Source organism: Pantherophis guttatus, chromosome 2, assembly GCF_059756535.1.
Source record: "Pantherophis guttatus breed Tessera chromosome 2, ASM5975653v1, whole genome shotgun sequence".
Classification (NCBI taxonomy): domain Eukaryota; kingdom Metazoa; phylum Chordata; class Lepidosauria; order Squamata; family Colubridae; genus Pantherophis; species Pantherophis guttatus.
In genome coordinates, this window is record NC_142064.1 from 138,046,508 (window position 1) to 138,060,332 (window position 13,825).

The 13,825-nt window shown below is 42.0% G+C and overlaps 1 protein-coding gene across 2 annotated transcripts in view; it reads left to right on the forward strand.

Moving 5' to 3' along the window:
- ANKRD52 (ankyrin repeat domain 52) overlaps nt 1-13,825 on the forward strand; it is a 65,407-nt gene that overhangs the window by 17,382 nt on the left and 34,200 nt on the right. For both annotated transcript variants that reach the window (XM_034412358.3, XM_034412359.3), the window contains exons 3-7: nt 791-869; nt 3,601-3,671; nt 6,664-6,864; nt 8,357-8,444; nt 12,965-13,107. In XM_034412358.3, coding sequence (XP_034268249.2) covers nt 791-869; nt 3,601-3,671; nt 6,664-6,864; nt 8,357-8,444; nt 12,965-13,107 — 582 coding nt within the window. The remainder of the gene's footprint in view (nt 1-790; nt 870-3,600; nt 3,672-6,663; nt 6,865-8,356; nt 8,445-12,964; nt 13,108-13,825) is intronic.

Consider the following 13,825-nt stretch of genomic DNA (forward strand, 5'->3'; position numbering starts at 1 on the left):
GTCTACTCAAAGGATCCTCAGCTATTCCTGATTTGTGGCAAATTATTTAGCTAATCAAACGTTACTGGCTTTTGGTAGATAGATTGAGTATATATGGAAGAAATGCTTATTTGTAGGCAGACAAGTTTAATATTTTTGCTACCTAGTATCTGGCATGTTGGATAAAAAGTTTTTTTTTTAAAAAAAAACTCATAAATTGTGGAGATATACAGGTAGTCCTTGATTTAAGACTGTAATTGGAACTGGAATTTCCATTGCTGAGTGATGCAGTTGTTAAATGAGTAGCAGATGATTTAACAACATTTTTTGCCATAGTCGTTAAGTGAATCGCCATGATTGTTAACTGAATCGCATGTTTGTTGGGTGAAACTGGCTTTCCCCATAGACTTTGCTTGTTGGAAGCCACCTGGGAAGGTTACAAATGGTGATCATGTGACCCTAGGATGTCACCACTGCCATAAATACAGGCCAGTTGCCAAGTGCCCAAATTTTGATCATGTGACCATGGGGATGCTGTGATGGTAAATTGTGAGGACCAGTTATAGCAACTTTTTTCAGTGCTGTCATTAAACGAACGGTTGTACGGCAGGGACTACCTGCATTGCAGATCTAAGCAGAAGATGATTTTAACCACCCACAGTCACTCTCGATAGCAAGGGTGGAATATATGTTTAGTCAATAAATAAATATCCTTAGTTTATGTAGACTATAGAATGCACAGATACACACACACACACACACACACACACACACATATACATATATTGATTATTTTGTTTCCCCAAATCAGGACCAAGAGAGACGAACCCCTTTGCACGCAGCTGCATACTTAGGGGACACCTCTATCGTTGAACTCCTAATATTATCAGGTAAGGATGGGGAAATGGTCCCATTTTTTAATTTTATTTTGGAAGTTCTTATGTTATCATTGTCCAAACTGCCAGGGATTTGGTATTGCAATGGTAATCAAGTTTCTATAGAGTCCTATTGTTGGCTTTGAGTAGGGGAGATCCAGATACAGACTTCGGCAAAGCCTCCGGCAGTCTTTTTAAAACAGGAAATATAACTATCTGTGACTTGGATGGTCACAAAGAATGAATGAGAGAGCTCATAAGCATTTTTGTGCTTTCTACTTTAAAAGTGCTGTAGCCAGCAGATTGCTGTTAGTAATATTCTTATTGCTAGTCATGATTCTCAAGCAGCGGAGATTTATGGAAATGTTCTCATTCGGTTCAGTGAAGCTATTTTAAAACTGACAGCCCTGTATACTGTAACTCTTCCTGTGTAGGTTGCAGGGCTGAATTAGCCTTCTGGACAGCAGAGCCAACACAGATGGTTTTTGATCCATGTGCTAAATCTTTCCAAATTAACAGCCATAAAAAACACTGGCTCATGATAACCTAAAGCAAGCGATAGTCTTTGAAGACTGCCAGCAACATAACCCACATCGTTTTTCTCTTTTTAAAAAAAATCTGCATGAAGATTGGAATGAGCTTTGATCCTTTCAGTTCCTTTATTAGGCTGGTTTTCTAGTTACTGATGCTTACTGCATGTCAAGACTCTAGAAAGAGTGCAGAAAAGAGCAACAAAGATAATTCGGGGGCTGGAGGCTAAAACAATTGAATAGTTGCAGGAATTGGGTTTGTCTAGTCCAGGGGTCGGCAACCTTAAACACTCAGAGCCACTTGGATCCGTTTCCCACAAAAAAACCCCACACCAGAGCCACAAAACCTGGGTGGGCGTGGCCAACTCGATGTCACTCACTCCCACCCAGTCACATGACTCCCCTAGCCATGCCTACCCAGCCACAAAACCATTCTGTCTCTCTCCCGCTCTCCCTATCTTCCCCTCTCTCCTCCCCCATGTCTCTCTCTATATGTCTCTATCTCTCTCCCTCTCTGTATGTGTGTGTGTGTGTGTCTCCCCACTCCCTTCGGGTGACCGTCCTCCTCCTCCCCCCTCCTCTTGTGATGCCCTGACCAGCCATGGCTGAGCCAGGAGCGTGCACATGCACGGGGAGACCCTCCCCACGTGAGTGCCAAAGCGCAGCTAAGGCACACGCAGGGTGGGTGGCCACTTGCTTAGGAGGGTCTTAACAGGACACGGTTTCTCTCCTGCACTAATGCTCTGGCCATCACCTTGCCCTTTCATCCCCCACTCCCAGCAGTTCTTCAGTCAAGTGCGGAGGGTGCGAACTCCAGCCCGAAATGGCAGGAAGCGAAGGCTGCCTTACGTGCAAATGTGGCATGGAGGCAGGTACAGGGAAGCTTCGCTCCTGCACTCTCCTCCTCCTCTCGTGATGCCATTGCCGGCTGTGGCTGAGCCAGGAGCATGTGCACGCGTGGGGAGACCCTCCTTAAGCGAGTCACTGCCCGCCCCGCCTTTCCTGAGCTACGGCACTTCCTTGAAGAGGATCTCCCCGCGTGTGCACACGCTCCCAGTTCAGCCACAGCCAGGACCTCATATGAGTGGGAGGAGGAGATACGGCGATGGCCGGATCATTATTGCAGGAGAGAAGCCGCGTCCTGTTAAAACCCTCCTAAGTGAGTGGCCACCCACCCCGCACGCGCCTTTGCTACGCTTTGGTGCTCACTTGAGTAGGATCTCCCCGCATGTGCGCACGCTCTCTGCTCAGGGAGGGAGGAGTATACAGGAGTGAAGCTGTCCTGTACCTGTCTTCACACCACATTTGTGCGTAAGGCAGCCTTCGCTTCCTGCCACTTCAGGCTGGAGTCAAAAAAAGAAATAAGAGGGGCAAGGGGCTGGGCCAGCCAATGATGGGACACGGAGCTGCAGCAGAGGGCCCAAAGAGCTGCATGTGGCTCTGGAGCCGCGGGTTGCCGACCCCTGGTCTAGTCTAGCGAAAAGAAGAGCTAGAAGTGACATGATAGCAGTGTTCTAATATTTGAGGGGCTGCCACAAAAAAGAGGGAGGTCAACTTATTTTCCAAGGCATCAGAAGGCAAGACAAGAAACAATGGATGGAAACTAATCAAGGAGAAAAGCAACCTGGAATTTCTGTCAGTGAGAACAATTAACCAGTGGAATAGCTTGCCTTCTGAAGTTGTGAGTGCTTCATCACTGGAGGCTTTTAAGAAGAGACTGCATAGCAACTTGTCTGGAATGAAATAGGGTCTCCTGCTTGAGCAGGGGATTGGACTAGAAGACCTTCAAGGGTCCCTTCTGTAAGAGGAATTGTGTGGAAATCTATGGAAGTTAATTCTGGAGATTGCATCTTTTTCAGATGTGATTCACAAACGCCACCATCCCAGAACCTTTGAAATAAATGGTGCTGATTTAGCATATAGAATGTTTAGCAGATAATGGGACAGTCGTTTTAATTTTCAGCCACATTTTTTAAAGACAAGGATGCCTCTTAAATGCAGTACTAATGTTCTTTCTTTATTAATCAGTTGGCAGTTTCCTTGCGAAACAGCTGTTTGTTAAATAAGCACTGGGATTAAACATTAAAAATGGTCTTATTGTTAAAATGAAAGTCTAAGGAATGCCTTGCTATTCAACCAGTTTAATGTTTGTTTTCGTCTCTTAATGAATCATGCTTGAGAGAACTTGCTTCATCCCTTTTCTTTTCTTTGGATAGGTGCTAACGTCAATGCAAAGGACACTCTTTGGCTAACCCCGTTACACCGTGCTGCAGCTTCTCGTAATGAGGTAAATGTCAGGTCTTTCACAGGGTGCTATAGTCATGCTGCTAGTAAAATGACAAAGTAAATTCCAGACACTGAACATTACAATAAACTGCCATGTTTAGGGCCAAGTTCATTTCCCCTCTTGTCTTTTTATTCTTCATTGTACTAAATATTTTGAGAATCTTGTAGAACAGTCTTTATCTCCTTGGACACATTGGATAGCAACACCTTTTTGGACGGTAGAGTTGAAAGAACTGCAAAAAGGCTGTTACTAGCAGTACATTTTCCCATGGGACAAAGGTGTGAGGCAGGAGTATAATGGTGATTGCCTTGTATTGGCTCGTTCCTGAGCCTTCTTGTTTACTGAGGAAGCCTTGTGTCCGCATTGTCACTATATGAAATGTAAAAGACGATCTACTTATTTATTGTATCAATTTATACACTGCCCAATCACAAATTATATGTGGTTTATACAGTTAAAAAACAACAACAAAACACCTTCTTTTAAAATATTAGCAACACTGTGATTAAAAAATCATACCTTTCAAACACCCTAAAAGATACTATGTGTGTGCGTGTGTATATGTCTGTACACACACACACACACACACACACACACACACACACACACACACACGGTGATTCCCTGAAAATAAGAACCTGTCTTATATTTTTTTGAACCCTGAAATAAGCGCTTGGCCTGATTGCCATGCGCTCAAAAGCCCGATTGGGCTTATTATCAGGGGATGTCTTATTTTGGGGGAAACAGGCAGTGGTGAAATCTAAAATTTGTTACTACAGGTTCTGTGGGCGTGGCTTGGGGGGGGAATGTGACTGGGAGGGCATGGGCATATTTTTTTTTTAACTTCTAAAAGCATTTTTCTACAACCTCTTTGGCGAAGAGGTTGTAAAATAATGCTTTCAAAAGGCTCTGACAATCCCAGCTGAGTTGCCTGAGGGTTTTTTTCTTTTAAAAGCCTTTGACGATCCCAGCTGAGCCGCTCGATCATCAGAGGCTTTTTTTTACTTTTAAAAGCATTTTTTCTGCCAAAGAGGTTGTAGAAAAAATGCTTTTAAAAGTAAAAAAAAAAAGCCTCGGATGATTGTGCGGCGGGGCGGGGCGGGGGGGGCAGGAATTTTTGCTACCGGTTCTCCGAACCACCGGCCTCCATTGCTACTGGATCGGGTGATGCAGTCCGAACCGGGAGCATTTCACCCCTGGAAACAGGGTATACATATATGTATAATAATAAGCCCAATTGGGCTTTTGAGCGGATGGCAATAAGGCCAAGTGTTTATTTCAGGATCCAAAAAAATATAAGACAGGGTCTTATTTTCGGGGAAAACCCAGTACACACACACACATACACATACACACATATAAAAACAAGGTCCAAAACAAAAATAACAAATGCCTCATTCGATCAGTAAGGGTAGCAAAGCGACAAAACTCCTCTGCCCCTTATTATGTCTGCAGACAGCTTTCTGGTGGCCTTGTTTCAGGTGACACACAATTTTGCATAAAGGGATTTTGGAGAAGCCCCCCCCCGCCCCCCACCCCCAAAGCCATGCAGAAAAAAAAAATCCTGAGCATCTGTCAAAGTATCTCAAATTCATCCTCAATTGGACATGGGCCTTGTTGTAAATCCTGAGGGGATGCCTGGTATAGTCTTGCCTTGCTATCTGGGAATGGTTTGAACTGGCTGAGCCTCAGGAAGTGTATAGGATTCTTATGACTGTGAGCTCAGCCGCCTGTTCGCATGATCCATATCCATCCTGGCTATCTAAAGCTGCCTTTGGGATGTTGTGTGAGTGAATTCTACAGGTGGACAATTCTTCCTTGAGTGAGGAGATTGTTCCTCTGGTTCTTAAGGAGGGGCTAATTTGCCCCTCCTCAAGAAACCCTCGCTAGATCTCATCATACCAGACAATTTTCTAAGAAGGGAAGGTGATTAAGAAGGTGGTTGCACTGCAGCTACAGAGGCCTGTGGATGGAGAGTAATATGTGGACCTCTTTCAGTCAGGATTCAGGCCTGGGTACAGGATGAAAATGCCATTGGTGACATTTTTAGGGGATCTCTGGCAAGAGCGGGACGAGTGTTGTGTATCTGTCCTTGCTGTGCTTGACTTCTCAATGGTTTTCAGTGTCATCAACTATGGTATCCTTTTGGTTTGAATCTGTTAATTGGGGGTGAGTGGCACTGAACTATGCTAGTTCTGCTTCTTTCACTGAGGTCAGTAGCAGTCAGCATTGATTGGGGTGGAGAGATTTTGTGCTTGGCCTACTATAAGAATTGCCAACCTTCCGAAGGCAAGATTATGTCAGCAGGCTCGGGGATCTCAGGTAAACGGAGAACTGGCGAGATGGCTACACAGTGTTTAACATTGAAGATGCTCCCTCCTAGTCTGCTAAAATAATATTTCTTACTATGAAATTATTTTTACCGTTTGTATCTTTGATGGCCTGGTTTTATTGTACTCTGCCCGGAGTCGTGTTCATGAAACAGGCATCTATATAGATGAAAAGAATGAATAAATAAATCAAACAGAAGCCAACGAGATTTAACTAATTTAGTACGAACCTAGCTGTCTGCATCTTAATCTGAAGATTTTGTTAATTGGGGTTTCACCATGCTAATAACCCATGCCTCCGAATATGGGACTGCAGTATCAATTATTCTTTGTGAACCTGCCCAAATTTCAAGATATCTGAGAATTTAGGGAGAGGTACTCTTAAGATAATTGAGCCTGTTTTAAGGCTACTGTATTGCCCTATATGAAGTTGCTCACTGTCCTTTCTTGGAATTGCTAGATCACTCTAAATTGTAGCATTTTATCTCTTCACAGTACCTTCTGTATTACATTCCCTATTCTCTCAGGTTTTGCAGACTTTCTTTATATTAAACTCCTCCTGTTCATAACAAAGTGCTATCTTCTCACTTGTTAGTACTTACTTCTTTTGCAATAGTACTTCATCCAGGCTTAAAAGCTGTCTTATGTTCTTTCTTTGGCAGAAAGCACTTAACCTCCTCCTAAAGCACTCAGCAGACATCAATGCTCGTGACAAGTATTGGCAAACACCACTGCATGTTGCTGCTGCCAACAGAGCTAGCAAGTGTGCTGAGACCATCATCCCACTGCTTAGTAATGTTAATGTGGCAGACCGCACTGGCCGCACAGCACTGCACCATGCTGTACACAGTGGGCACCTTGAGGTAAGGGATGTCTTTGTCTTTCCCAGAGATGTTTATGCATGACTTCTCCATGGGGTAGAGATGAGGTATAATGGAGCAAGGATGGACATTTGTTTTGTTGTAAAGAATATTTCCCCATAGAAAAGCCACTCAGAGTCTTTTGTTAGCCAAACAAACAAATAGTTACACTCAAACTCACATAATAGAGTCTCCAGCTACTATGGTTAATGAAGGGTCCTTGGCACTCTCTGAGCTTAGTTGTTTTCTTGCAGACATTTCATTACTCAAAATAGGTAACAGCACTGATGATGTTACCTAGTTTGGGTAAAGAAACGTCTCAAGAATATAGCCAAGCTCAGAGAACATCCAGGACCCCTGATTTCAACACTGAGCTAAAATATTCCCCAATATTAGCAATAGCACTTAGACTTATATACCGCTTCACAGTGTTTTCCAGCTCTCTCTAAGTAGTTTACAGAGTCAGCATATTTCCCCCAACAATCTGGGTCCTCATTTTACTGACCTCGGAAGGATGGAAGGCTGAGTCAACCTTGAGCCTGGTGAGATTCGATCTGCCAAACTGCTGTCAATCAGTGATCAGCAGAAGTAGCCTGCAGTACTGCACTCTTAACCACTGCACCACTGCGGCTCATATTGGTGCTATGGTTAAGGCAAAGCCCTTTGGAGCAGTCCTCCATGGCAATAGACTTGAAGCAAAGAAAGAAGATGAGGAGAAGATACGTATCTCTCTTTTTTTTTTTACTGGATTTCAACTTTATTACAATATTTTATTTTATTTTATTTTATTTTACTTAATTTTATTTTAAAACTGTCCATCTCCTTCACAGAGTAACTCTGGACAGTGTGCAAATAGTTCTTCCTGCACCCTTCTGCTGCTTTTCCATGTTAGAAACATGGACATATTGCCTATGATGTGAATGGAGTTTTGGCTTTTAGGATACTGTTAACAGTTGGACAGAAGTCTTTGCTCTTCTAGCAGTAAAATGTTTTCTCTGTCCTCGACTTTTAAGCTAGTAGGTATGATACTATTGGAGAATCAGAGCTTGGAGGGATTGAGTTTCTTTTTGAGTAAAGAACACATAGTGTGAAACAAATCATTGGATGCATATGAACTTGCTTTTTCAGAATGTACATCAGAATGTAACTAACATACAAATAACATACTGATGCACGATTCATTAATTAATATGAATAATCATAATAACAGCCATAGACTATTTTGTCTTCCATAGCAAAGTTTAATACACAAATAGGTAACATCTGATTTGTAGGCAAGGCAAGGTTTTCTTATATAATAAGAATGGACTTTCAGATTATCCGTATCTGGATCTCATTGTTCCACTTTCTTGTGAAGCACAGATTCTGCATTTACATAAATAAAGTGAGCTACAGCATCCATAGGGGGAAGTGGCAGGAAACACCAAGTTGGTTGCCTTGTGTTTTTATTTTAGATTATTTAGATTATTTAATTCAATGTCTATCTTCTTTCTAGATGGTAAACTTGCTCTTAAATAGAGGGGCCAATCTGAGCACATGTGACAAGAAGGAGAGACAGCCAATACATTGGGCAGCCTTTCTGGGTAAGTCCCCCTTCCACCTTCTTTATATCCCATCTATTATGCTTGATAGTTTTGATATGTAGGTCTTTCAGAGAAACTATATATAAAAACATACACCCAGGATATTTGCCTAGTAATAACAAAGGATACTCAATAGTAGTGAGCCAGAGGTAGTACGTTGCTGTTGGCTTACAGCTATTTCCCCTCCTGCATTTTGTTTATTAACATTTTTATATATTGTTGTACCTCAAACCAGTTAATTAACATTAATAAAATCCAGAAACCAGTCAAGAATCTGTAAATAATGGCAACAAGCCAAAATCTTTATGAAATGTTTCCATCTTGACAGCCTTCTTAAATGGGAGGATGCTGTCTGAATGTCTGGGGTGATGCTGTTTCAAAGGAGCTTGGCACCTCTAGATAGGTGTTCCACCTCCTAATTCGTCTATCCTTTACCTACCACAACTGGCACACCAGCTGAAGCTGGACAAAGGCTTCTCAACTTGTGAGTCCAGAAGAATCCCTGCTCTGTTCCTTTGGGGGCAGTGCAACCCCGTCTAGAGTCAGAACTGGACCTGGCAGAGAACAAGGGTTTTGGAGCAACAAAACCTCCTTCAGTCAAGACTTACACTACATCTCTGGTTTGGCCAATGAGGAGGCATATATCTAATGCATACTAATGATACCTCACTCAAACTAACTGATGATTTCACCCAGAGATTTCACATAGATTCCATAAATACTAGTGCAGGGGTTCTCAATCCCTGGGCTGCAACCTGGTACCAGGCCGTGGCCCATTGGGAACCAGGCCATGCAAGTAGAGGGTGAGCATATGAAACTCCATTTGCGCAAGCAGTGGGCATGCGCACTCAGCTCCATTTGCACAATGGTGCCTTCTGCTTGCACAAATGGAACTTTGCACGTGAGCCCACCCGCTGCTTGTGCGGAACCATCCCTCTCTCCCCCACTGCGGCCCCCAGTGCTGCCACCGCTACCAATCCACAGAGCCGGAAAGGTTGGGGACCATTGCACTAGTGCGGGTGTCGGCAACCCGTGGCTCCAGAGCCGCATGTGGCTCTTTCATCCCTCTGCTGTGGCTCTATCACAACAGAGGGATGAAAAAGCTATTGCCCTATCACAGTGGTGGAGATGACCGGAGCCTTAGTGTTTTCTGTGGGAAACGGGTCCAAATGGCTCTTTGAGTGTTTAAGGTTGCAGACCCCTGCACTAGTGATAAGAGAACCAAAGACTGGAACCACCCAGGAGTAACCACAGGCCAGTTCTTCCTCCTCCCACATTGCACTACTGCAATGCTCTCTACATGGGGCTCCCCTTGAGGAGCACCCGGAGGCTCCAACTGGTGGGGGATTATGGGAGCAAGAGGGCGCTCCCATGTGATGCCTCTCCTGCGCAAGCTGCATTGGCTTCCAGTGGTCTTCCGGGTGCGCTTCAAGGTGTTGGTCACCACCTTTAAAGCGCTCCATGGCATCGGACCTGGGTATTTGCGAGACCGCCTTCTGCTGCCGATTGCCTCCCACCGACCAGTACGCTCCCACAGAGAGGGACTTCTCAGGGTGCCGTCAGCCAGGCAGTGTCGGCTGGTGACCCCCAGGGGGAGGGCCTTCTCTGTGGCAGCACCTACCCTCTGGAACGATTTGCCCCTGGAGATACGAAGGATACCAGATCTCTGGGCCTTTCGCCGTGCCCTAAAAACTTTTCTTTTCCATCAAGCAGGGCTGGCATGAAACCCCCCCCCCCTTTTTTTTTTTTTTTTAGTCTTTTTAGCTTTTTAGCTTTTTAAGTGTAAATTGGTTTTTAATTGGATTGTTTTAAATTGTGGGCCAAAGCTGTATAATTCTTTTAATTGATTTTAAATTTTGTATTGGTATGTTTTTATCCTTGACTGTGCACCGCCCTGAGTCCAATAGGAGAAGGGCGGTATATAAATTGAATTATTATTATTATTATTATTATTATTATTATTATTATTATTATTATTATTATTATTATTATTATTTATGCTATATGCAAAATTATCTTCCCAGAAAAGGTTAATAGGAGATAACATTGGTAGGAGCAGCGATCCAAGGCAGAACCAAGGTGGCCCACATAGGGAGGAGCTCAGTGAATCTGCCTCATAACAGAACAATAGTCCCGGTTCAGTAACTCTGCCTGTCACTTTGTACCTGGCACTAGAGACAGAATTACCTCAAAGGAATCTGTTTTACCTTCAAGGTGTCGAATGTCACACTAAACTAAGGGGCAGCTGTTACTACTGTTATTAGATCTGCTGGTTTTTACCATATCCATCTTTTAATTCCTATCACCTGTTGATTTCATTACTCTTGCCACATTCAATCTGCAATCAGTAATGAATTACATAATCCCCTCCAGTTAGATGGAATTTAATTATAGGCAGAGGCATTAAGATAACATTAGCAGCTGTTAAACTGCTATTTGGATCCATTAACTCCCCAGTAATCTCTTTTTATACTTCAGCTGAGAAGCAAAAATTTGGGACAGGAAAAACTGCCTTTTTTTGGGGGGGGAGGGGGGGGAAGGGGAGAGATGATGTCAGGGAACAAACTTGTCTTTTGTATTGTAATGTCTTATTGGAAGCAAACTCCACATCTCATGGAGTTTCGTATAAATTGAAAGTGGGGCATCAAATTAAAGTACCTTTCCCTCATGAGCATTTCTCCTTCTTGGGACTTTTGCTTCATGTGCATATGTTTATGGGAAATATAGTAAGTAATACCTGTCCATCTCCTATTACAGGTTTTCTATGCTTATTCAGTGAAATTATTTCATTCTGCAGCAGTAATAGGTGGCATTAATGTTTAGCAAGATATTTATTAGATTTGTATGCCACCCATCTCATCTAAAGGTGACTGCTATAGCAAATGCTATACGCTATAGAGATGCTATACTATCACAGACCGCAACCTTTTTTTCCCAGAGGCAGTTTCCATAAATGTATTGCAGAAATTTGTGTTACTTGATGTTTTCACTCTTTATGTCCCATGACATTCTTTTAGAATTTTGCTTTATTTACTTCTACCTTGTTTTCTTACTCTTTTATTATAGTTGGGACTATAGAGACATCCCTAATAGAAAATATGCGATGATTCTCCCTATCTGTCACATATATGCTATACCTTTCTTAAGTAATTAAGATTTAAGACTTAATTCAAAACATTCACCTTTTATGGTCTAGTTATCTTATACACAGCTTTGGTTACTAAAAATACATTAACAATGCAATTTGGAGGCCAGTAGAAAAATGTGCTTTTTAAACCCAACGGATGAATAAACTGAGTACACAGTGAAGTATATTCTTTAAAAATATTCTTTAAAGAAGGATATTCTTTTTTTAGCTGTGCATTTATTTCATATATGAGGCTGTCAATGGGTTCTGAGTTTTGAGCAGAAAAGATCAGGTTTTCAGGTCACATTCTAAGACCGAGTAAACCAGCACACGTACTTCTTAAATATTATACTTACAAACCTTTGATCATGACACCTTTTTGAACCTTCAACTACCAGAATTGACGGTTAGAAAGCCAAAAAACAGTAACGAAAACTGTAACAGATGTGTGTACTTTGTGCAACAGACAAAATCTAATTTGCATGATGAATGCAGCCAACTGGAGCTAAATTAATCCACTTGGCCTTTGGGAAAACTACATTTTCTAGTTACTCAGTCTGAGTGGGAGTAGCTCTACTGACTTTGTGCAAAGTAACATTGAACTTAATAAGCATTTCCTCACACACACACACACACACACACACACACACACACAACTTTTAAAATAATAAAACACCAGAACTATAAAAAAATTACAGGTTCTTTGAAGCTAACCAATATCTTTTATGTGGAATAAATCAAAAGAAGGCGAAATAGGTGTAAAGATATTAAATGCACGATGCTAAAGTTGGACCATAATGTAAGGTTGCTTCCAGAAAGACTAAAGCTACTTAAATCCTTGTCTTGGTTAAAAGAGAGGCATTGGGCTGCTGGAAAACATGTTGCTACTCTTTGGGGGGAATCTGACTCCCTCTACCAATTAAATAATTTGAATATTGTTGCCATTAAACCAATTAGGTTTTAACCCCAAGTATTATTGATCCTCATTGAATGTTGCACTGTGATTAATAGGATAGCAGGAATTCATGCTAAAGCAGAATCTTAAGGGGGGGGGGGGTAGAGAATTTACACACCCTGCATGCTACTCATAGTCTCCTATTCTATACTGCTTGAATAATTTTATAATAATGTACTTGGCATTCAAAATTTGAACCTTGCTTCTGTTGCATTCTGTATCATGCTCCACATAAGACAAATGGAAAAAATCCTTCTTACCTAGAACGTTTCATGATAAAATAAACTCCCGAATCTTGTAAAAACATTATATGATCATTTATTCATAAGATTTGAGTAATCCTTTCAGATTCTTTTCTTATCTAGACTATTGTAAGCCCCTTTGCTATAGCGTGGAAGCATTTGAATGGTTTCAGTCTTTTGCATTGTCTTTTCTTAGGGCATTTGGAAGTCTTGAAGCTACTGGTAGCCCGTGGAGCTGACATCACATGCAAAGACAAAAAGGGTTACACACTGCTGCACACAGCAGCAGCCAGCGGCCAGATTGAAGTTGTGAAACATCTGCTGAGGCTTGGAGTTGAGGCAAGTGTGATGATAGTACCAGTTTTAGTGCACGCTGAGTTGCTCTGTACTGTGCCTATCCTCTTTTCAGGCTTGTCCCCTTCAGATGTGCACGCATATACTTTCTGGCAAATTAGGCTTACTGTAATGATACATATGTGAGTTTATATTAAGCTCATGAGTCAATTTCGTATGTTGCTTGTTTTAAGTAACAGGTAGTCCTTGGGTTACAACAGCTCATTCAGTGACTTGCAATCATGCTGAACGAGGGGCACTTATAATGTGTCTTGGGGAATTCTGGCTGTCACACTGTCCCTGTAATCATGTGAGCACAATTTCTGGCATTCCCTGCTAGCCTTCCATGAACAAAGTCAATAAGAAAGGTGGCAGGAAGTTGGAAGTTGCAGTCACATGAGCTCCTTGCTGAACTATTGCAACCCAGACTTTTGTCACTAAGTGGCACGGTCATCTGATATTGTGCTTTACAACTGCATCTCTTAGCAATAGCAATTTCCAGTCCCAAATGCTACCTGTAGCATTTAAAAATTGAGAGTAGCTGCCAAGAGGAAATATTTTAATCTAAATTAAGATGCAGTATACAGATTTTATAACTATTACGGCTTTTCAGATACAGTAATGCAAATCAAGGGAGTTTTATAGTATAATCCTATATATAACTTTGAAGCAAGACCTTATGAATTCAGTGGAACTTCCTAAAAACTGGATTTTACTTGATTTA